Below are 23281 nucleotides of genomic sequence, written 5' to 3'. Positions count from 1 at the left end.
TTAACAATACTGCTACTGTACTTCATGGATCTGCTTATCACTCAGCTTTTAAAACTTGTAGATCATCCATCTTATAATCAGACTAAACAATATAAGGTTCTAAATCATATACTGTATTTTTGCAAGATAATCTTTGTTGTGTCTCATGAGGTCTGCAATAATTAGAAGTGTTGTTGAAAGACATTTTGTTTATGTATTTATTTATATACAGACCGACATCATTTTGTATTATTATTATTTTTTTGTTAATACCAGAGTCCATTCTGCAAAAAGGTAATCCCCAAAAGCGCACAGTTTATGGACAGGGACCCACAGTTAAAATATACATCATCATATTTTAGACAAAATACATTACAATACAATTTAATAGTGAATGTCTTTGAAGTCAATGCGGTACCATATTCCTAAAATGAGCAAGATTGGTAAATATGCCATGTTATTAGTACATTACAAATATACTTACAGCATGTATTTCAAACATAGATGGAGGACTTTAGAGGGGGTATAATGTAATGACTCCCATTACCTCAAATTTTAGCTGACATTTTTTAGCTTTTATTACCTCATGTATTTATTTAAAATGTATTTTTTAAAAAAAGCAAAACAACATAGGTGTTCTTGTCTATCATTATGATTGTAACTGATAGGTAAAATAAAACATAAAAGTGCAGTTCCTCAAAGAACCAATACAATCTAGATGTCCTAAATTGGATACATTTTTCAATATTTAATTAGTTCATAATTTAATTTGTTGTTCCTGAAAATGACTCTGGAAATAATTTCTCATAATATGAATTTGTTTTTAAGTAATGGATAGATAACTAAGTGTACATGGAATGCCCCCTTTCTATCGCCAGACTCAATATGTCGCACCGGTATATAAGCAACACCCACAAAATTTTAGAACAAAAACAATATTTTTAGCATATTAACTGCCCCAGACTATGAGCCTCAGATATTAATGTTACCAAATTAGTTATTTATACAGCAAGATTTTGTAAATGTTTATTTACATATCTGAATTGTTTGTCTGCAACACGGCAGTAAAACAAATGACCAAACAAAACAGAAGTCATCATCATGGACCCTGCTGGCTTTCCAATCAGCTAAACAGACTAAATAACTAATGAATGAATAATCCATACAAGTAAAAACACTATGGACAAGTAGACAGAACGGCACTAGTACTTGCGGTTGAAAGCGCAGTCTAAATAGGAGGGCAATGTAGCGCTGCAGCACCTGCAGTGAGCGAACTCCTCTAAAAGATGGCGCCATAGCAAAAACAATCAATCAATCAAATAATCGAGGTTTATTTATATAGCCCCAAATCACAAATGTCTCAAAGGACTGCACAAATCATTACGACTACAACATCCTCGGAAGAACCCACAAAAGGGCAAGGAAAACTCACACCCAGTGGGCAGGGAGAATTCACATCCAGTGGGACGCCAGTGACAATGCTGACTATGAGAAACCTTGGAGAGGACCTCAGATGTGGGCAACCACCCCCCTCCTCTAGGGGACCGAAAGCAATGGATGTCGAGCGGGTCCAAAATGATACTGTGAAAGTTCAATCCATAGTGGCTCCAACACAGCTGCGAGTGTTCAGTTCAAAGCGGATCCAAGACAGCAGCGAGAGTCCCGTCCACAGGAGACCATCTCAAGCGGAGGCGGGTCAGCAGCGTAGAGATGTCCCCAATCGATACATCCTGGGTCCCGACGAGCGGTCCATCCTGGGTCTCGACTCTGGACAGCCAGTACTTCATCCATGGTTATCGGACCGGACCCCCTCCACAAGGGAGGGGGGGACATAGGAGAAAGAAAAGAAGCGGCAGATCAACTGGTCTAAAAAGGAGGTCTATTTAAAGGCTAGAGTATACAGATGAGTTTTAAGGTGAGACTTAAATGCTTCTACTGAGGTAGCATCTCGAACTGTTACCCGGAAGGGCATTCCAGAGTACTGGAGCCCGAACGGAAAACGCTCTATAGCCCGCAGACTTTTTTTGGGCTCTAGGAATCACTAATAAGCCGGAGTCTTTTGAACGCAGATTTCTTGCCGGGATATATGGTACAATACAATCGGCAAGATAGGCTGGAGCTAGACCGTGTAGTATTTTATACGTAATTAGTAAAACCTTAAAGTCACATCTTAAGTGCACAGGAAGCCAGTGCAGGTGAGCCAGTACAGGCGTAATATGATCAAACTTTCTTGTTCTTGTCAAAAGTCTAGCTGCCGCATTTTGTACCAACTGTAATCTTTTAATGCTAGACATGGGGAGACCCGAAAATAAAAACAAAAATACTCCTATTCAGTGTCTGCTTGTTTTTTGTTGTTGTTGTTTTTTTAAACTATTTGCATTGTAGCCATCAGTAAAATCCATAAATTAGCCGCACCGTTTTATAAAACGCAAGGTTCAAAGCGTAGGAAAAAAGTAGCGTCTTAGAGCCCAGAATTTACTGTACTACCTCAAAAGGGAATAAACGGTAGAAAATGGATGGATGGATGGACCTCCAGTTTTACGTAGGTGACGTAGGCAGGCATACATTTTGGAGCTAAAAGTAGGTGTTTCAAAATGTGCTGAAATTTAGTCGAAAACGAGCTTAAAATTACTACTTGTAGACATAATTTTTAGGTTAAGAACTATGTTCCAATGTTGAAGGGCCCTTTAGTACTTTGTGCAAGAAGTACAGAAAAATAGAAGTACATCTGAACTCCAAGTATAAAGGAGTGTGCACGCTCAGCAAAGGAAGTGATGTGAGTGAGTGAGTTTTTGTCTTGCATGCAGTTAGACGACGATACACTTCTGTACAGTCTGCACTTTGTATCAGTCACGGCTTAGTGATTTGTCTTCTTCTTCCTTTTAATGTTTGTGTGTGAATTCCCATATCAGCACCTTCTTTTTTCCCATCATCAAGTTTGATTTACTCTTCCTCCTACATGCCTACTGCCTCTGTACTTTTTGTGACCTAACGTCACGTAATCCAGGAGACTTTTTCAGGTTTATTTTTTTTTTACCACAATAACATACATAAAATGTAACTAAATTAATTACACCCAACTACAACATAGAGTAAGAAGAAACACTCTAAATGTGAGTCCTCAACAGTACCAATTTGTGTGTTGATAAATATTGTTTTTGATAATAAGATCATTTTTTATAGCAACATTTAAAAATGAGCTGATTATGAGAACTGCTGCTCACCTATCTTATTTTATTATCACCTTTCTGAGTCATTTGCAAGTATGACATTAAGTTGCAGTTGCAAGTCCAAGACAGATGGCAGTAGTGTATAGTTTGTGGTGTCTTGGCCAGTGCAGTCTTTGCTGCGCCCTACAACGTGTTAATAATGGAAGTGTTGCACGTATTATGCATCAGGTTGTAACACGCATCTTAGTTGTAGTTTTCTAGAACAAAATTGAAGGGGTTGAATTTTAAAAGTCCTTTATGCTGATTAGTAGCATGTCAATATCAAAGCCAATGTATATTTGCATCAATTTAGTGCATTTCTGGAAAACTGGAGCCTTACTTTACTTACACTGAAGCGTTTTTTTGATCCGTTTCTTTGTTGGCATTTAAAATTGCAATATTACCTGGAAGTGGTTTGGCAGAGTCCGCTCTCAGTGCTGCTGTGGTGATCGCCAAGTGCCAAAGTGCGAATTTATAAACCGGCTGAGTTGGTAACTGGGCGTGACGTCACCCGCAACCCAGATGCCAAAATATGGCACATTTGGATTTACGGGAATTGGTGCCCAGTAGGACCAGTATGTCCTAAAAAATAAAAGCTACTTAGCCAACAGGAAATAATATGTGAAGAAAAGCGAAAAAACGTCTGCAGCTCTAAAAAAAATTTTTGTCGCGTATCCATGTGACCCCATATTTTAAATCTTTGGACAAAAAACAGAATCTGTAAAGTAACAAAGGTCTTAAAGTTAGTACTGTTTGCAGATGATATCCCCGAGAGGACACACAAACTACTGCTACAACACATAAGTTAATACAAATAACAAAAATAAATTAATAAATCCAAGAGTTGTATTAACAAATCCAAGAGTTGTATTAACAATAACAGACATAAAATAAATAGTGTTATTGAGTAACAGCATAAGAGGAAGTCAAACACAAGTACAAATAGACTGACCAGACATTGAAAGAGCAAAAGAAACCAACTTTATAGGTTATAATAAAATTAACTAAATTTCATAAAAAAACATAGGGTGGCCAGAAATACAGTACTTCAAAAACAAATAAGGCTATATATAATAATATAAAAATAACTCCATATTCTCTGCTGCTTGCTAGTGTTACCATATCCGAGTTATTATGCCGACATATGGGGAAATAACTACACAATTAATTCACTAACCGTGTAACAAAAAAAGATCAGTTAGATTAATACATAGTGTTGGATATAGAGAACAAACAAACTCTTTATTTATTGACTACAAAATATAATTTGCAAACAGCAAAAATTATGCACAAAGCAAACTTGAACTTGCGACCCAAGAATGTACAACAATTCTTCTCAATAACAGAGAAATATAACCTTAGGGGTAAATGTAACTTAAAACATCTGTATGCACATACAACACTTAGATAGATAGATAGTACTTTATTGATTCCTTCAGGAGAGTTCCTTCAGGAAAATTAAACTTCTAACCTTTAGTATATCAGTATGTGGAATTAAATTATGGCATGGATTAAGCAACTGAGTCCAAATTACTAATATGATCTATTTTAAGAAACTGTTCAAACTCAGCGTTTACAAAGACCAAGAGAGAAAAATCTTGATAACCATCTTTAACCTTATCAAAAAAATAGTCTTATTCATGTAATGTAAATCACAATTAATAAACAACTATTTATTCATGAGAACTTTGATTATTTATGTATTTACTTGTTTGTGTTGCAAATGGGTTTCCAATCGCTGTGAAACAAAAGCAGGTTGGATTGGATAAGCTCTGCTTCTTCCAACTCCTTTTCGTACTGTACATGTTGTAATAGGAAACTGGAAATATATGATTTACTCTGTATATAGTGTCTTCAAATAGTCTACAATAAAAAAGATACATACACTTGCTGTTCGATAATACTGAGGGACTTATTTTAATTGCCAGTAATTTCCTTAAATAAAAAATGGCAGACAGTGTGTCGCTGTGCTTGCGCATTACGTACTTACCAAGTGTCATGACCAGTCATGCCTTGTTTTGAGTTTGATGTTGTTTTAGTTCCTGCCTGGCGCTCTTATTTTGGCTGCACTTCCTGTTCTGTGTCTGTTCACCTGCAGTGACTTTACTCCTGGCTCTGAGCGATGCCTCCACGCACCAGCTTTTAATCAACAATCTAGTCTGTTTAAGTTGAGCCATGGCTGATTTCTGACATTGTTTTTTGTATACATGCGTCTTCTGAGAGGTAAACTGTTTTGCTGCTCTTCAAGCATTGTTAGTTTAATTTAAAACCTCTTTTAGTTCTTCTGTAGTTGTATAGTCTGTCCTATGCTCTTGTGTTTATTTTAGTCTAAGATGAAATACCTTTTTACCTGCACATTGGGAACGCGATAACCACTGTTGCAATGCGACCTGAACCTCACACCAAGGTGGAAGAAAAAGTAATTCCCACCAATCATGTCTCATTAAGACAAGATATCAATGAATTTAAGTACTTCACATTTTGTTCCTGTTAAATATATACATTATCTTGAATCACTAAAGCAGGGGTCTCCTAACTGCGGATCCGGCCTGCCAGCTTCCACAATTTGGCTGTGTGTGTGTGTGTGTGTGTGTGTGTGTGTGTGTGTGTGTGTGTGTGTGCGTGCGTGCGTGCGTGCGTGCGTGCGTGTGTGTGTTCTGTCCAGTCGCTCAGGCAGACTATATTGTTTATGTACATGCCCACAAATTTGGTACAAATTTACTTTCAAAAGGGGAAGTGCGGGATACTTCTTTTGTTTCCTTATTTCTATTTGACTTTAATAAATGTTTGCATATATTAGTATATTTATCGGTGCAGGAGGTGATAGAACACAGGTGAAATTGTCGGAACAAAAGGGTGACGAGACAACAAAAATATAAATATACTGTTTATTAAAAAAGTATATATTTGTATATATCTATATATACATATACAAACCCCATTTCCATATGAGTTGGGAAATTGTGTTAGATATAAATATAAACAGAATACAATGATTTGCAAATCCTTTTCAACCCATATTCAATTGAATGCACTACATAGACAAGATATTTGATGTTCAAACTTATAAACTTTTTTTTTTTTTGCAAATAATAATTAGAATTTCATGGCTGCAACATGTGCCAAAGTAGTTGGGAAAGGGCATGTTCACCATTGTGTTACATCACATTTTCTTTTAACAACACTCAATAAACGTTTGGGAACTGAAGAAACTAATTGTTGAAGCTTTGAAAGTGGAATTCTTTCCCATTCTTGTTTTATATAGAGCTTCTGTCGTTCAACAGTCCGGGGTCTCCGCTGTCGTATTTTACGCTACATGATGCGCTACACATTTTTGATGGGAGACAGGTCTGGACTGCAGGCGGGCCAGGAAAGTATCCGCACCTTTTTTTACGAAGCCACGCTGTTGTAACACGTGCTGAATGTGGCTTGGCAATGTCTTGCTGAAATAAGCAGGGGCGTCCATGAAAAAGACGGCGCTTAGATGGCAGCATATGTTGTTCCAAAACCTGTGCGTACCTTTCAGCATTAATGGTGCCTTCACAGATGGGTAAGTTAGTTACCCATGCCTTGGGCACTAATCCACCCCCATACCATCACAGATGCTGGCTTTTGAACTTTGCGTCGATAACAGTCTGGATGGTTCGCTTCCCCTTTGGTCTGGATTTCACGATGCCGAATATTTCCAAAAACAATTTGAAATGTGGACTCGTCAGACCACAGAACACTTTTCCACTTTGCATCAGTGCATCTTAGATGATCTCGGGCCCAGAGAAGCCGGCGGCGTTTCTGGATGTTGTTGATGAATGGCTTGCGCTTTGCATAGTAGAGCTTTGACTTGCACTTACAGATGTAGCGACGAACTGTATTTAGTGACAGTGGTTTTCTGAAGTGTTCCTGAGCCCATGTGGTTATATCCTTTCGAGATTGATGTCGGTTTTTGATAAAGTGCCGTCTGAGGGATCGAAGGTCACGGTCATTCAATGTTGGTTTCCGGCCATGCCGCTTACGTGGAAATATTTCTCCAGATTCTCTGAACCTTTTGATGATATTATGGACCGTAGATGTTGAAATCCCTAAATGTCTTGCAATTGCACTTTGAGAAACGTTGTTCTTAAACTGTTTGACTATTTGCTTACGCAGTTGTGGACAAACGGGTGTACCTCGCCCCATCCTTTCTTGTGAAAGACTGAGCATTTTTTGGGAAGCTGTTTTTATACCCAATCATGGCACCCACCTGTTCCCAATTAGCCTGCACACCTGTGGGATGTTCCAAATAAGTGTTTGATGAGCATTCCTCAACTTGATCAGTATTTATTGCCACTTTTCCCAACTTCTTTGTCACGTGTTGCTGGCATCAAATTCTAAAGTTAATAATTATTTGCAAAAAAAAAAAAAATGTTTATCAGATTGAACTTCAAATATGTTGTCTTTGGAGCATATTCAACCGAATATGGGTTGAAAATTATTTGCAAATCGTTGTATTCCGTTTATATTTACATCTAACACAATTTCCCAACTCATATGGAAACGGGGTTTGTGTGTGTGTGTATATATATATATATATATATATATATATATATATATATATATATATATATATATATATATATATATATATATATATATATATATGCAAATGATTCTAACCCAAATTTGGCCCGATTAAAAAACTTTAGAAACCCCGAGCCTATATTATTAAAAGTATCGACATTTTGACTTTAGAATCGATAATGTAGCAAAAATATCTGTTTACGCCAGTATCGATATTTCAGTATCCACTTTTAAACCACACTGTTGTTTCCACAAAGAATAAAAGGACAAATAACAGGTGAAAATAAGTTAATGATGTAGGAATAGTGTGACGAGGTCCTGGAAAGCTTTTTCGGAATGTCATACAGATATGTAAAGTGGTCAGTTGTTGAGTGGAAAGGTGATATGCAGATGGCTTCACCTTTTTTTTTTATGCCAGATGAAAGACTAATTTCATGAATGACTCCCCAATCTTGAAGTGTCACAGATTTGTTTTTATTTTATTTCATGTGTGTGTGTAGGCTTTAGGCCCAGAGATTCCAGTGAAGGAGGAGGCTCAAGGTGCCCTCCAGAAGAGTCTGAGACTGCTGAACCAAGCTAAGCAACTTCATAATGATGTCAAAGGTAACGTAAGTGTGTGTGCGTGCCTGCGTTCGTAAACTGTGTAATGCATCAGAAAAACTGCACATTCTATGCGAATGACCTGTAATAGCTTTCAACTAGCATATGTTATTGTTACACAAGACACGTGTAACTATAATCACCCAAATGATTACTGCAACAGGTAAATGTAACCTTTAAAATATTTTTCCTCTCTATGTGTGCGTGTGTTGTAGATAATGCCCAGAGTGTTTCCGGGCTGAAGGGCCGAGTCAAAGCTGCAAGAGACCGAACCAAAGACCTGCTAAAAGCCATTAACGGAACCATGGCAACACTCACCGCTATGCCCAATGGTAAAGTCTGACTGCAGAATCACACTGTGTGTGCGTCTATGTGAGTGCGTGCGTGTGTCTATGAGAGCCCCGTCATGACAGTGAATCAATACAAGCGCCTGAATGGAGCTCAGTTGCTCTTCTAAATTCAACTTGACACATGTCAGTGCTCAGAGGTTGTGGAGCCTGCATGATAGACACCATTAGCCTTGTAGCAGCTCGCTCGTAAACAATCCCATGTAACTGTTGGAACGCATCCAGAGCGGCAAATGCGTGACAGTCAGAAATAAACCCAGCTCTCTCGTTTTTAAGTTCAAATCACTTTCAGTGACTCTACAAGTCTTAATCATGAACCAATCTTCTTCAAACTCTTTTTGCTCATTAACAAGGCCTTATTATAATCTCCGAAGTACATCTCACCCACCATGGCTGTGATAGCCGGGATTCTTATTTCAGTCGCATTTTTCAATTTTCTTTAGACCTTCAGGGGAAAATGTTATATTCCAAAGTAAGAAACTGATGGATTATTCCCTTTATCAGATGACACACCACATTTGGTGTGCCAAAAAATGGGACTCCACTGGAATCTTTTAAATACACTTTGGACTTGGAGATTTTGTATGTGTAAGTACTGCATACTCGCCAACCTTAAGACCTCCGAATTTGGGAGATGGGGTGCGGTTGAGGTGGGGCGGGGTTTGGTGGTAGCGGGGGGTGTATATTGTCGCATCCCGGAATAGTTAGTGCTGCAAGGGTTTCTGGGTATTTGTTCTGTTGTGTTTGTGTTTTGTTACGGTGCGGATGTTCTCCCGAAATGTGTTTATCATTCTTGTTTGGTGTTGGTTCACAGTGATAAAGTTGTTTATACGGCCACCCTCAGTGTGACCTGTATGGATGTTGATCAAGTATGCTTTGCATTCACTTATGTGTGTGTAAAATCCCCATGTATTATGTGACTATGCCGGCACGCTGTTTGTATGGAGGAAAAGCGGACAAGACGACATTTTGTGGAGGACGCTAAAGGCGCCTTCAAGTTGCACCCCCAATATTAATGTCCGGGTGGAAATTGGGAGATATTCGGGAGAATGCTTGCCCCGGGAGATTTTCTGAAATTCGGGAGTCTCCCGGGAAAATCGGGAAGGTTGGCAAGTATGAAGTAATAAGCAACAATAATTTTTTTATACTTATATTGACAAATGTGCTGTTTTAGATTGTAATTTTGTTCAGTTAGAGACAAATTACGTATATCTAGCATGTGTACGCTCAGCTGTTGTGTGGCTGCTAGCTTCTATTAGCCAATAGTCTGCTATGTTTGGAGGATATTTGATTACTTTTTGATCAATGTTGTTGCAGACACAGCAGCCAAATTAGCAGCGACAAAGGCTGTAGCCGCTGACGCTAACGCTACAGCTATCGAGGTCCTGGAGCGTCTTGCCGCTTTGAACCTTCAGGTGCGTGACATACAGAAGAACTACAGCCAGTTGGCGGTCACGGTCAGCACCGCCAATCAGATGATCCGAGACCCTGAGAAGAACAGTAAGTGTCTCGCCACTTGTCGAACAACACAAGTTTATGAACACAGATTTATTTACATAAATACTTTGTATTGATAACCCAATTACAGAAGGAAAAGTAATCTTATTTACGGCCATAATTCTCAAGGAAAAACACTAACAGTAAGACTAAAATACTTTAGGTCACAAGTTGTGTTGTTTTTTTTTTTTATCCTTAACAATGAACATGTTTTGACTTCTTTTTGTCTTTACATGGCAATTAACCATGTTAAAGTTTTACAAAAACGTTGACCTGGAATGGTTTTAGTATTGTTTGTCGTGGTAAAAGTAGATGTATTCTATTGGATATATTTAACATGAGGAAAATACTTCGAAGAGCCTCTTGGAGTAGACTATGTTTTATGGAGGCATTTTTGTCTTGTTTTCCGTCAAAAGATTATGTTGGGAAAATGAAGACACATATTCGTATTAAAATGTTGTTTTCTCTTTGTTTCCCCTTTTATCTCCGCAGCTATAAGTATGTATATATTTAAGTTACCTCAAAATAATCACTTTTCAATCAGTGGTGCCCCAATACCATGTGATATGTATTAATAATTAGCCTGTATGATTGGTTTTGCAGGCTTGCTAATTAACTCAATTGCTAAATAATATTTTAATTTGCGTACATATACTTGGAAAAAAGGTATTGGAGCACCAGGGTTTTTTTGTATCTGTCTTTACAAGCTGCAAAGTCAACATGAGCCGCTCCTCATACAGTGGAACCTCGATTTACGAACCTAATTGATTCTTGAACAGTGTTCTTATATAGAAAAGTTAATATAGTGAAGCAAGTTTATCCATAAACAATGTAAATATAAATAATGGCTTCCAGCCCCAGCCCCGACAAAAGTTCATATTTTAGTGAAGGTTTGTCCACTTTCCAGACAATATTAAGTGCTATGCAGTACTGTATATTAAACAAACATAACAAGGAGGTGACGGACTAACTATCTCTTTAACAAACCAAAACAACTGCCCTGTATGCGTTGCTCTTGTAACACGCGTGCGCACACAGAAGTCTCTTTGGTGCATTCCCAAACTATCAGAAATCACAAAAATAAATCATAACTTTAACAACCATATTGCTTCAATAATACACAATTTAAGAATGTAAATCCACTTACATTAATATCGACAAATAAGCAGCTGATTGGAGGAGAGAAAGAAGCAGACAGAGGGGGAGAAAAAACTTGTGTGTATGTGTTCCAAGTAGTTTGTGCAGCTAGTGGCTGCGTAAGCTACTTCTCCAATCAGCTGGAAAGATTTATAACTCCACCGTGACGTTTTGGCGAACTTACGAAACTGAAACCATACTTGCAATACTTGCCATTGTAAGTTAATAATATTACCACAGACACTTGTAAACATGTTGGCATATTTGCTTATGCCAACAACGCTAGCTTAATTACATTATGATAGCATGTACAAATACGCATGTAAACACTCCTTCAGACATCACTCATGGCGCGGTTAAGTAAGTATGAATTGTTGTAGTTATATTGTAAAACTTAAACATTGCTTAAGTGATGAATGAAGAATCCTTGTAAGCAGAAACGCTATGAACAGTTATACTTCCGATTCAAGGCACGAAACACGAAGTATATTTTCTACTGGCAGTGAGCAAACTCCTCCACAAGATGGCGCCATAGAACAAACGGTATAATCAAGTGTCTGTCGGTGTAATATGAAAAGTATTTGTTGAATAGAAAACATGGTTGTTGGCGAAGAAAGATCCATTAACTATCTGCACCATTTTATTAGCCGTAGGGTTTTAAAGCATTGGAAAAAAGTAGTGGCTTATAGTCCGGAAAATACGTTAAGTCTGCGTTGTCATATTATTCCACAAAAGTCAGATCTCATCACAATTAGAAAGCCTGCTTCATTAATCTCTTCAATACGAGAGAGGACAGAACAGCTGCCAGTAAGAGATTAAATGAATAGATGAATCGATAGCACATTGAAGCATAGTCGTCTGGATTTAATGGTTCGCAAATGGAAAAGTTTGCAAAAAGAGGTGTTCGTAAATGGAGGTTATACTGTAATGCCTCAACTCCGCTCAAGCATGAGCTCTACGCACACTGCAAAGCATGGACCTCTTTTCGTCTGTCTTCCTTCAGTATCCTTTCAAAATGAATACGACAGACAAGCTTCTCTTTGAAAGCTGAGCTACACTAATTGATTGGCTCTCTCTCTTCCGCCCGCCCTCGCATTTCTTGCTCTTTATTGGTTTTATTGTCTGCTGCGTTAAATCAATGACTGAGCTACTTGGCTGCTTTCAATTTTCCTCTCGTCATCGTCGCCACTGCTTCCCTCAGCTGTACTCTTCCTCATTTACGCTTTTAGCACCCAAACTATCTCGTCTTCTTAATCAGTCCACGCTGCAGGAGCTAAAGTGAAGGATTTAGAGGATGAAGCTGACAGGCTGTTGGAGAAGCTGCAGCCCATCAGAAAGCTAGAGGACAATTTGAGGCGAAACATCTCCCAAATCAAGGAGCTCATCATTCAAGCCAGGAAACAAGCCAACTCAGTGAGAAATATTTCACTAGAATAGACGGTTTTGTGACACAACACATTGAAATTTTCACTGTCGCCCCCTTTAGATCAAAGTCTCGGTGTCATCAGGTGGCGACTGTCTCCGTAGTTACCGGCCAGACATCCGGAAGGGCAGGTACAACACCATCATCCTTCACGTCAAAACCACCACGCCCGATAATCTGCTCTTCTACCTTGGTTCTGCCAAATATGTAAGTAGACTAACTCTGATGATGGTCTCATAAACAATCATTTGCCCAGGCATTTTGTGTAAATAGTGGAAAATTGCAGGTATCACAATGTGCTATATAGGTCTGTATATCAAACATAACAAGGAGGTGAAGGATCAAATATCTCTTTATTAACAAGCTAAAACAACGACAAGCTCAAGCTCATTGTGTCCATTAAGTAAGAATTCATCATGATTAATCACATTGTGCACACAGTAGTAACACATAATCACGATTAGTCATATTTGACCATAGTTAACTCAGAATTAATTGTGATTAATCATGTTTTGTCCATTGTTAACTCAGAATTCAACGTGATCATCACATATTCCGTAGAGTAGTTAATGCATTAATTGTGATTAATAAAATTTTCTCCATAGTTAACCTACAATTATTGGTGATTAATCATATTTTTGTTCATAGTTAACCAAAATTAAATCCTGCATTTTGTCTACTGTTAACCTAGAATTCATTGTGATCAATCGCATTGTCCATACAGTAGTTAACATGAATTTAATCGTGATAATCGCATTTTCATTTTTTAACTGAAAATTAATCACAATAATAGCAAATGTTTGTTTTTGTTTTTGTCAAGTTGCACATGTCAGCTAATGGTGTGACAGCAGGATGTAGAGATCAAAAAATGTCGTACAGGTCAAAATTGTGATCTTTACTCTAGCACACTGACAAACAGGCAATACTCCAGCACCATGGTAAGAAGCAACAGGTGAATTTAAATAGACTTGATAAGAAATAGAAAACAGGTGCATGGACAGGAAATTTAACAGACAGTGAAAGTGCAACAAAGACAATGGTTCCAACAGGAAGTGAAATCAATATAAGAGCACTAAGCCAGGAAATTGGGCAAAACTGGAAAATAACTAACAAAGTTCAAACTGTCATGTTGGCTCATGACATCTTTATCACTGATAATCATACCGGATTAAAAAAACTCACCTAAAATGGGTCTGGGCAATATGTTTAATGCATTTTTTTTTTTAATAAACGTGTTTTTCTGAACAGCTCAACACAAAATGAACACGGACAAACATGCACAGACACAATACATTTTCCACTTGGAGCCTAATCCAGTCTTTTAGTGCTCTTTGTTTCTCCTATTATTACATGTAGATATATTTTGAAATACGTATCCATTTTTAAGTATTCTCTACGATTTCTCCCTCTGTCTCATCACGTTTGTCAATCTGTCTTCTGGTGTAGTTGCACATATGTTATTTGCATGCATGTGCGGTTAAAAATCAATGCCAAACACTGTCCTAAAGGCTAAATACAGTACAGCCAGAGCATTATGAGAGCAATGTGATTGGGTGTTTTGAGGGCTTACCAGGAAATCAAAATCACTCCTATTTCTTCATGGTGCATGGCATTTGGATTAATCATACGCCAGTTGCATGAAAGACGGCTCTATGAACCACTGTACCACCTTTAATCCTTTTCTACTGTGATCTCTACTGTAGCTATAAAAAAAATGTTGACCTTTTAAACAAGAAGAAAATCTTACATTTTGGGTGAAAAGTAGTGTTTTCTTCAACACGAGATTTTTTGCTCACAGTCGTGCCAATAACATCCTTTGTTGGACAGAATACCCAATTTTACGTCCTAGATGTTGATTTTTTTTTTTATGTATGCTAAACTACACGCATAACTATTTGCCATTCTGATATGCTGTTCTTTTCATGCAAAGTACTTGCCATACTTTTAGTGTTTGGGCCACAATACTAATTAGAGATACATTTTACCTTAAGTAATAATTTGGAGTACCGTATTTTTCGGATTATAAATCGCTCCGGAGTATACGTCGCACCGGCTGAAAATGCATAATAAAGAAGGAAAAAAACATATGTACGTCACACTGGAGTATAAGTCACATTTTTGGGGGAAATTTATTTAATAAAATCCAACAGCAAGAATAGACATTTAAAAAGTAATTTAAAATAAATAAAGAATAGTGAACAACAGGCTGAATAAGTGTACGTTATATGACGCATAAATAACCAACTGAGAAGGTGCCTGGTATGTTAACGTAACATATTATGGTAAGAGTCATTCAAATAACTATAACATATAGAACATGCTATACGTTTACCAAACAATCTGTCACTCCTTATCGATAAGTCCCATGAAATCTTCTTCCTCAATGTCGCTTCTAAACAACTCTGCCAACTCCAAAGGTATGCGCCGCTTCCACTTGTCGTTTTCTGCTGCATATTTCAAAAGTGAAATATGCGCCACTTTCAATAGTGAAATATGCAGCAGAAAACGACAAGAGGAAGCGGCGCATACCTTTGGAGTTGGCAGAGTTGTTTAGAAGCGACATCGAGGAAGAAGATTTCATGGGATTTAGCGATAAGGAGTGACAGATTGTTTGTTAGACGTATAGCATGTTCTATATGTTATAGTTATTTGAATGACTCTAACCATAATATGTTATGTTAACATACCAGGAACCTTCTCAGATGTTTATTTATGTGATTTTTTGCTCGCAGTCGTGCCAATAACATCCTTTGTTGGACAGAATGCCCAATTTTACGTCCTAGATGTTGATTTTTTTTATATGTATGCTAAACTACACGCATAACTATTTGCCATTCTGATATGCTGTTCTTTTCATGCAAACTACTTGCCATACTTTTAGTATTTGGGCCACAATACTAATTAGAGATACATTTTACCTGTAATCTGCAGTACATGATTTCCTTTTCGGTGCCATTTTTGTTCAGCCCTTCTCAGTTTTTATAAGTTACCGCCAACCTTGAAATTATCCATTTTAATAGCTACGGCAGTAGCATATAGCATATAGCAGTTAGCATCCCATGACCCACAATGCACTTTCTACCATGGCCCTCCCGTGCCGAATTCTTATTGATTGACGTGTGTGTGACGATTGCAGATGTGTGGGAGACGATTGCTAACATTTTTTTCGTCTCTTCCGCGAATGAGATAAATAATATTATTTAATATTTTACGGTAATGTGTTGATAAGTTCACACATAAGTCGTTCCGGAGTATAAGTCGCACCCCCGGCCTAACTTTGAAAAAAACTGTGACTTACATTCCGAAAAATAGCACTTGGAAAAAGTGGATATGAAAGCGAAGTTCTCTTTGACGATAAATTACTGTACGTGTATACTGCACAACTGAGCAGATTAGGTTTAAGTAGGGCAACAAGCATTTTCAAGCAGCTTGCAGACCACCTATGCAGGTATTGCCATTTTCAGAAAAATGACAGCTAGATGTTGTCTACAGCCACAGCTGTTAATGTTTTTGACTCAGCTTTTAATCGAATACAGGCCTCAATTAGAGTATTGGTGGTATTTCAAGAATAGAGTTGAAAAATTAGGACAATACAAAAAAACTATGCTGATTATTAGTGGTGTGAATATTTGGGCACGTAACAACTTGATACTGATTCCCAGGGTGACGAGTTGATTTAGAAACGACTCTCGATTCAACACAATTATCAATTCCAACCGATTTTCGCAATGTATGCTATGATAATTATAAAGAAACTTTTTCAAAACAGGTTACAGGTTACAAAAGCTAGTTTTTGTTGCATGGAGATTGATCGATCGATCGATAGATACTTTATTTATTCCCGGGAGTAAATTCAGGTTTATCGCACAATTCCGTTCAAGATTAGACAAACAATGTAGGGAGTCAGAACAGATAAGCTGACGGTGCAGCCAATTACGGCACTTCTTAAAAGGTAGGAAATAGGTCTGGGGTGGTTAGAATTAATAAAAGGTTGATCTCAGACTGGGCTCTTGGGAAGGGAGTCCAGACTTTGATTGATTGATTGAAACTTGTATTAGTAGATTGCACATTTCAGTACATATTCCGTAAAGATTGAGCACTAAATGGTAACACCCGAATAAGTTTTTCAACTTGTTTAAGTCGGGGTCCACGTTAATCAATTCAAGACTGAGGCTAGGACAAAAATCTTGATAACCAAAAGCACACATAAACATATTACACAGAAATCACAAATCTCGCAACGGGGGGCTGGGGGAATTGCGGGGCTAGGCCACATCCTTCCATTGCCCAAGAGAGTTGAAACGGGCTTTAAAAAGTTTTGTTTTTTTAAATTGATTCCTGGAAAAAAAGTTATGTGTACATTTATTTTTTTCATATTTTATTTTCTATTGATTTTTTAAATTATGAATCAATTTAGAAGCGGAAGAGTAAAAATGACAATTCTGATGTGAATCAATCTTTTTGTGCACATCTATTGATTAATGTACACAGTCCTTAACAAACACATACATGAAAACCTTTAAAAAAAAATTTGCAATAAAAAAGCTGTATTAAAATGAAGACTCTTGTAATTAATTTGAATCTTATAGTTCTTTAATACTACCAAACATATTATTTTTCTCCTAATTAAAATGTTTTTTTCCAGTGTGGCCCAAATACTCGTTTTTACAAATTGCGGTGCTCCACACACCATTGTACAAAATTAATCGCATTTAAAAGATGAGTGGATATGCACAGAAAGCTACTGACGATCCAAAAGCGTGTTTATAACTTTGAGCCTGCTTCTGATGTCCAAACAAACCTTGACAATTAACCGCTTTTAGTTGCTATCTGCTTTTAGCTTGATTTCCCTTGAGAAATCACCGCTTTGCTGCGTTTGACTGGGAAGTCTTAAGCACTCCTGCATACGTGTGTGTGTGTCGCTAAAAGTCTGCATAAGTGAAACATTCCGCATGAACGGCGGCGTGTGCGCCTGTGTTCACATGCGCCGCTAACATTTCACTAATAGTGCATAATGCTAGCTGAATAACGACGCGGCCCTGTGATCTGTGCTAATGAATAATCGCCATTCCTCCGGGGAGACGACCAAGATAAGAGGGCGGGTGTGCGAATGTGTGTTTGCGTCTTCAAATTTGACTCCCTAATAACCTCTAACTGTGCTTAATGTTATATGAATAATAATAATCCTTGGTGTAAGTGTGTTCTTCAGCGGCATCTAGATGAGAACATATGGTTCAAAGCCTCTTATTATTATTTTTTTTTCCAGCTCATACATGATAATAAAATTAATCAAAAAACAGACCTGAGGAAATCGGCTTAAAGAGGCAGAGGAGTTAAAGTTCCAAAATTGCTCCTTCACTGACTCAGGCCCTGCATTTAAATATTCTGTTACTTTGATATTTAAAATGTTGTTTGATTGAATTATAATTCATCTAGCGCAAAACTAAATAAGGCATGGGAGAAACGTGCATATAATGTAGTATTGTTGTATTTTAAAACACTGTTACAGTTGTGTATTCTCTTGTAACATAGAAGTACATTCTGTATCTGTTTGTTTTTTTCTTAGCCTTAGTAAATAAAGCCCCAGTTGTATTAACTTTTGCTGCCATTAGGGGTGTCTGATATCAGTTAAAAAAAAGTATACGTTCTAAAATCTCAGATATAAACTCTTATAGAAGCAGTTAGCCAGTTCACATCTTAATGTCTTTCATTAAACACACAAGGTTGCTGTTTTCTTCTGTTTTAGTCATTTACAAAACGTAAACATGGTCGGCTATAGGCTACTAGGAGCTAGCTGATACACAACAGCTAAGCACACAATAGCACACGAACTAAGCGGTAATAACTGTCCTTAATGGAACAATATATATTGAGATGTGTCAATACAAACAACTATCAAATAATAATACTTGCATATTACTTAGTGTTCATATACATAATCTCATTATAAGGTATCCAGTAAGAAACGTGTCCGCATCATTTGACTTACTGCGTCATGTGCTAAACTGATTGAATTATTCAATTTAAAGACAGCATACTCATCTCATACGGTTACCGTTTTTCATATATAACTTGTGCTCTTAATAATTCCTCTTGATCAAACCTATTTTTAACATTCCACACAAAAAAATATAAGTATATACTATTTTGTATCAAATTAACATCAAGCAACTACACAGCGGCTAAGCACACAATATACGTAATAAGTGTCTAAAACAACACATTTGGCAATGTAAACAAGTAATTATAGTTGCATATTATTCATTATTCACACATCCAAAATTTCCATGGCAAAAACTAATGAGAAAGTATCCAGTAACATTCAACTTACTGCAGCATGGGTTTAACCATCCATCCATCCATCCATCTTCTTCCGCTTATCCGAGGTCGGGTCGCGGGGGCAGCAGCCTAAACAGGGAAGCCCAGACTTCCCTTTCCCCAGCCACTTCGTCTAGCTCTTCCCGGGGGATCCCGAGGCGTTCCCAGGCCAGCCGGGAGACATAGTCTTCCCAACGTGTCCTGGGTCTTCCCCGTGGCCTCCTACCGGTTGGACGTGCCCTAAACACCTCCCTCGGGAGGCGTTCGGGTGGCATCCTGACCAGATGCCCGAACGGCCTCATCTGGCGCCTCTCGATGTGGAGGAGCAGCGGATTTACTTTGAGTTCCTCCCGGATGGCAGAGCTTCTCACCCTATCTCTAAGGGAGAGCCCCGCCACACGGCGGAGGAAACTCATTTCGGCCGCTTGTACCCCTATCTTATCCTTTCGGTCATGACCCAAAGCTCATGACCATAGGTGAGGACGGGAACGTAGATCGACCGGTAAATTGAGAGCTTTGGCTTCCGGCTCAGCTCCTTCTTCACCACAACGGATCGGTACAACGTCCGCATTACTGAAGACGCCGCACCGATCCGCCTGTCGATCTCACGATCCACTCTTCCCTCACTCGTGAACAAGACTCCTAGGTACTTGAACTCCTCCACTTGGGCCAGGGTCTCCTCCCCAACCCGGAGATGGCACTCCACCCTTTTCCGGGAGAGAACCATGGACTCGGATTTGGAGGTGCTGATTCTCATTCTGGTCGCTTCACACTCGGCTGCGAACCGATCCAGTGAGAGCTGAAGATCCCGGCCAGATGAAGCCATCAGGACCACATTAATGAGTAATTGTGACCATAAGTGTAACATAAAAAAAATATGACTCCACTTCAACATAAAGACAGTATAAGTCAATTCCAAACAATTAATAATAAATAGGTTGGTACTCGTTTTCTGTTGTAATAATTTTACATGATCAAGTCTTTTCAAAGCTTTTTCGACACTACAAAATTTAAAAAAGTGTGTGATTGGAATCAGCCAATATTCAAGTGTCAATATCTGTATCGTATCAGAAGTGAAAAAATTGCATTGGGACACCCCTATCAGCAAGTCCCAAAAGGTGGGTTGCATTATGGTAATAACATGAACTAAATCGGGGATTCCCAAACTGCGGTATGTGTGCCACTAGTGGTACGCCAAAGAGTCACTTGATTAAAGTACTGTTTTATTTTCCTATATTTAAACACTGTGTTACTATTCAAATTGCGTGTAATGTTACAGCAGCCAAACATATTAAATAAATGTATTCAATAAAACCTCTTCCTTGTTTTTAATGAGTACTTAGGTCTACTACACTACTTTATTTTAATGGTGGTCATTATGGTGGTACTTGGAGGGGCAAGTGTATTCTGAGATGGCGCTGAAAAATATCTCAGAACCACTGCACTTAATCATTGTCCAGTAGAGTTTCTAAAGTCAGAATTTCAAATCGCTGCTTAGCCTTCCATTTTGTGTTAAAACATATTTTTCCCAAAGGAAATAATATAACTATCACAAACCCTTTAACTGTTAACCAAGTGTAGAAATAAGGAACCACTATTATTATCGATAAATATTTTTCAGAAAATGTTAGAGTTGGGCCCAGACTTGAGGCTCCTCAACTTGCACATTGATGTACATTCCATCCCTTGCCTTTTATTAATAATCTCAAATTAGCCATGTTGTACTGAGCAGCCAAGACATACATATGTCTACTGTGTCCTACATCCCGTTAACTTATTTTCTGTTATGCTCCCCTTTAGAAAAAAGAAAAAAAATTTTGCCCCCCCCTTACTCTCCGCCGCAACTATAAATAGTATAATTTGTCTATAAAAATGTTATAAGTACACCTCTGCTTAACATTCTATCCTTATTAACAATAAAGAAAACAAAATAAAAAAATATAGATCAACAAATTTGCATTAACATACTTTTTTTTAGTGTGTAACATAAAATATTTAAAGAACATCAATTTGCCTGAAATAAAAAAAAAAGTAAATTCTTATTTAAATTCAAAAGTTTTTAGACCAACTTGAACAGTTCGATTCTGCAAAATGAAATTAAATAAACTACTGATGTTTTTTTTAATGAAACTGAGGGGTGGGACGGCCCACCCAATTATTTAAGAAGAACTGCATTAAAACTAGAGATGTGATATTTGCGAACAAGTCGAGTCTTTTGAACGGCTCTTTCAAGTAAACAATTTGCAGCTGTAATTTGTTTGTTTGAGAGCCGTTCTTTATGCAAGTTGCCCAAGCTGCCCTCTCAGAACCCCCCAAAAAATCAACTTCATTGGCTTTACTTATTGAAGGAACATTGACAGCATAGAGTTAAGAGTCATGTCAGAAGACTCTATGCACTTGAACGCTATGCTATCATTAACTAATTAGAAAGGGATATCAACATCTGGAAAGGAAAACAAAATGAACGCAAACATAGCATTTTGATGCACTTCCGCGCTGTATCCACTAGATATAGGGTAAATCAAAAACCGTCAAAGAATGGGGAAACGGCACCATGAAAAGAAAAGCTGAATTAGATTATCATAATTTCAAAACAATTCTCCCTTATAGTATTTATTTATATTGGTGTAATGTATACAACATTGTATCTTATTACTGTCGTGAGTGATTGTTCCTTTGATGAAAACAAGTTACTTAAAAAACGTATTAAATAAAGGAACGAGCAAATCTTTTGAACGGCTCTTTTAAAGGAACCACTCCTCAAGATCCGGCTTCCCTCTAAGAGCCATAAATCCCATTTCTTGTTAAAACCACTCTTTTTGTGATGCCCCCCCCCCTACAGAAAAAAAGCCAAAGAAAAAGACTTAATGAGATGCGGCGTTGCAAGATATGCTTTGGACTTGTGTGACGACGTACATATCAGCGGTTTGAATTCTGCCACGTTCACTTTAGAGCAGGGGTAGGGAACCTATTGCTCTTGAGCAGGGGTCGGGAACCTTTTTGGCTGAGAGAGCCATGAAAGCCAAATTTTTTAAAGTGTATTACGGTGAGAGCCGTATCATATGTTTTAACACTGAATACAACTAAATGCATGCATTTTTTAAGTAACACCTGCATTTTTAGAGTATAAGTCTTATATTTTATATAATTTTTATTCTGAAGCTAACCAATAATAAACAAAATACTTCTTTCGCAACACTAAATGGGCCCTAGTGTGTGAATGTGAGTGTGAATGTCGTCTGTCTATCTGTGTTGGCCCTGTGATGAGGTGGCAACTTGTCCAGGGTGTAAGCCACCTTCCGCCTAAATGCAGCTGAGATAGGCTCCAGCAACCCCTGCGACCCCAAAAGGGACAATCGGTAGAGAATAAATGGATGGACTTCTTACCATTGATGTGACTTATTGAACAGGTGCGGTTGAAAACGGATGGATGGATTAAAATGCATAAGAATGTTTTATATGTTGAACGTTATTTTTAACACCGATTACCAGTGGAATTATTCATTACTAATCGTGTTAAGCAATGTCAGCTCAGATGCATCTGAGAGCCAGATGCAGTCATCAAAAGAGCCACATCTGGCTCTAGAGCCATAGGTTCTCTACCCCTGCTCTAGAGCCAGATGTGGCTCTTTTGATGACTGCACCTGGCTCTCAGTTAAATCTTAGCTGACATTGCTTAACACGATAAGTAATGAATAATTCCGCTGGTAATCAGTTTTAAAAAGAACGTTCAAAATATAAAACATTCTCATGCATTTTCATCCATCCATCTGGATTCTACCGCACCTGTTCAAGAAGTCGTATTAATGGTAAGAATTATTTTATTTATTTTTGGTTGGCCTCAGAATAACAATGTTACTAAAAAGAATAAGAGACTTATTATACTCTAAAAATGATGGTCTTTCTTAAAAATGCACGCATATAGTTGTATTCAGTGTTCCATCCATCCATCCATCTTCTTCTGCTTATCCGAGGTCGGGTCGCGGGGGCAGCAGTTTAAGCAGGGAAGCCCAGACTTCCCTCTCCCCAGCCACTTCGTCTAGCTCTTCCCGGGGGATCCTGAGGCGTTCCCAGGCCAGCCGGGAGACATAGTCTTCCCAACGTGTCCTGGGTCTTCCCCGTGGCCTCCTACCGGTTGGACGTGCCCTAAACACCTCCCTCGGGAGGCGTTCGGGTGGCATCCTGACCAGATGCCCGTATTTTTAACACTGTATTCA

The 23281-nt window shown here is 38.2% G+C and overlaps 1 protein-coding gene across 6 annotated transcripts in view; it reads left to right on the top strand.

Annotated features, from left to right (window-relative positions):
• lama2 (laminin, alpha 2) overlaps window positions 1–23281 on the top strand; it is a 522186-nt gene that overhangs the window by 419262 nt on the left and 79643 nt on the right. For all 6 annotated transcript variants that reach the window (XM_061886159.1, XM_061886158.1, XM_061886155.1 and 3 more), the window contains 5 exons: window positions 8243–8345; window positions 8558–8674; window positions 10007–10189; window positions 12582–12736; window positions 12810–12953. In XM_061886159.1, the coding sequence (XP_061742143.1) occupies window positions 8243–8345; window positions 8558–8674; window positions 10007–10189; window positions 12582–12736; window positions 12810–12953 (702 nt within the window). The remainder of the gene's footprint in view (window positions 1–8242; window positions 8346–8557; window positions 8675–10006; window positions 10190–12581; window positions 12737–12809; window positions 12954–23281) is intronic.

The sequence above is a fragment of the Nerophis ophidion genome, linkage group LG24, assembly GCF_033978795.1.
Source record: "Nerophis ophidion isolate RoL-2023_Sa linkage group LG24, RoL_Noph_v1.0, whole genome shotgun sequence".
Classification (NCBI taxonomy): domain Eukaryota; kingdom Metazoa; phylum Chordata; class Actinopteri; order Syngnathiformes; family Syngnathidae; genus Nerophis; species Nerophis ophidion.
The sequence above is the reverse complement of the archived record's forward strand: the minus strand, read 5'-3'. Positions and strand labels throughout refer to the sequence as shown.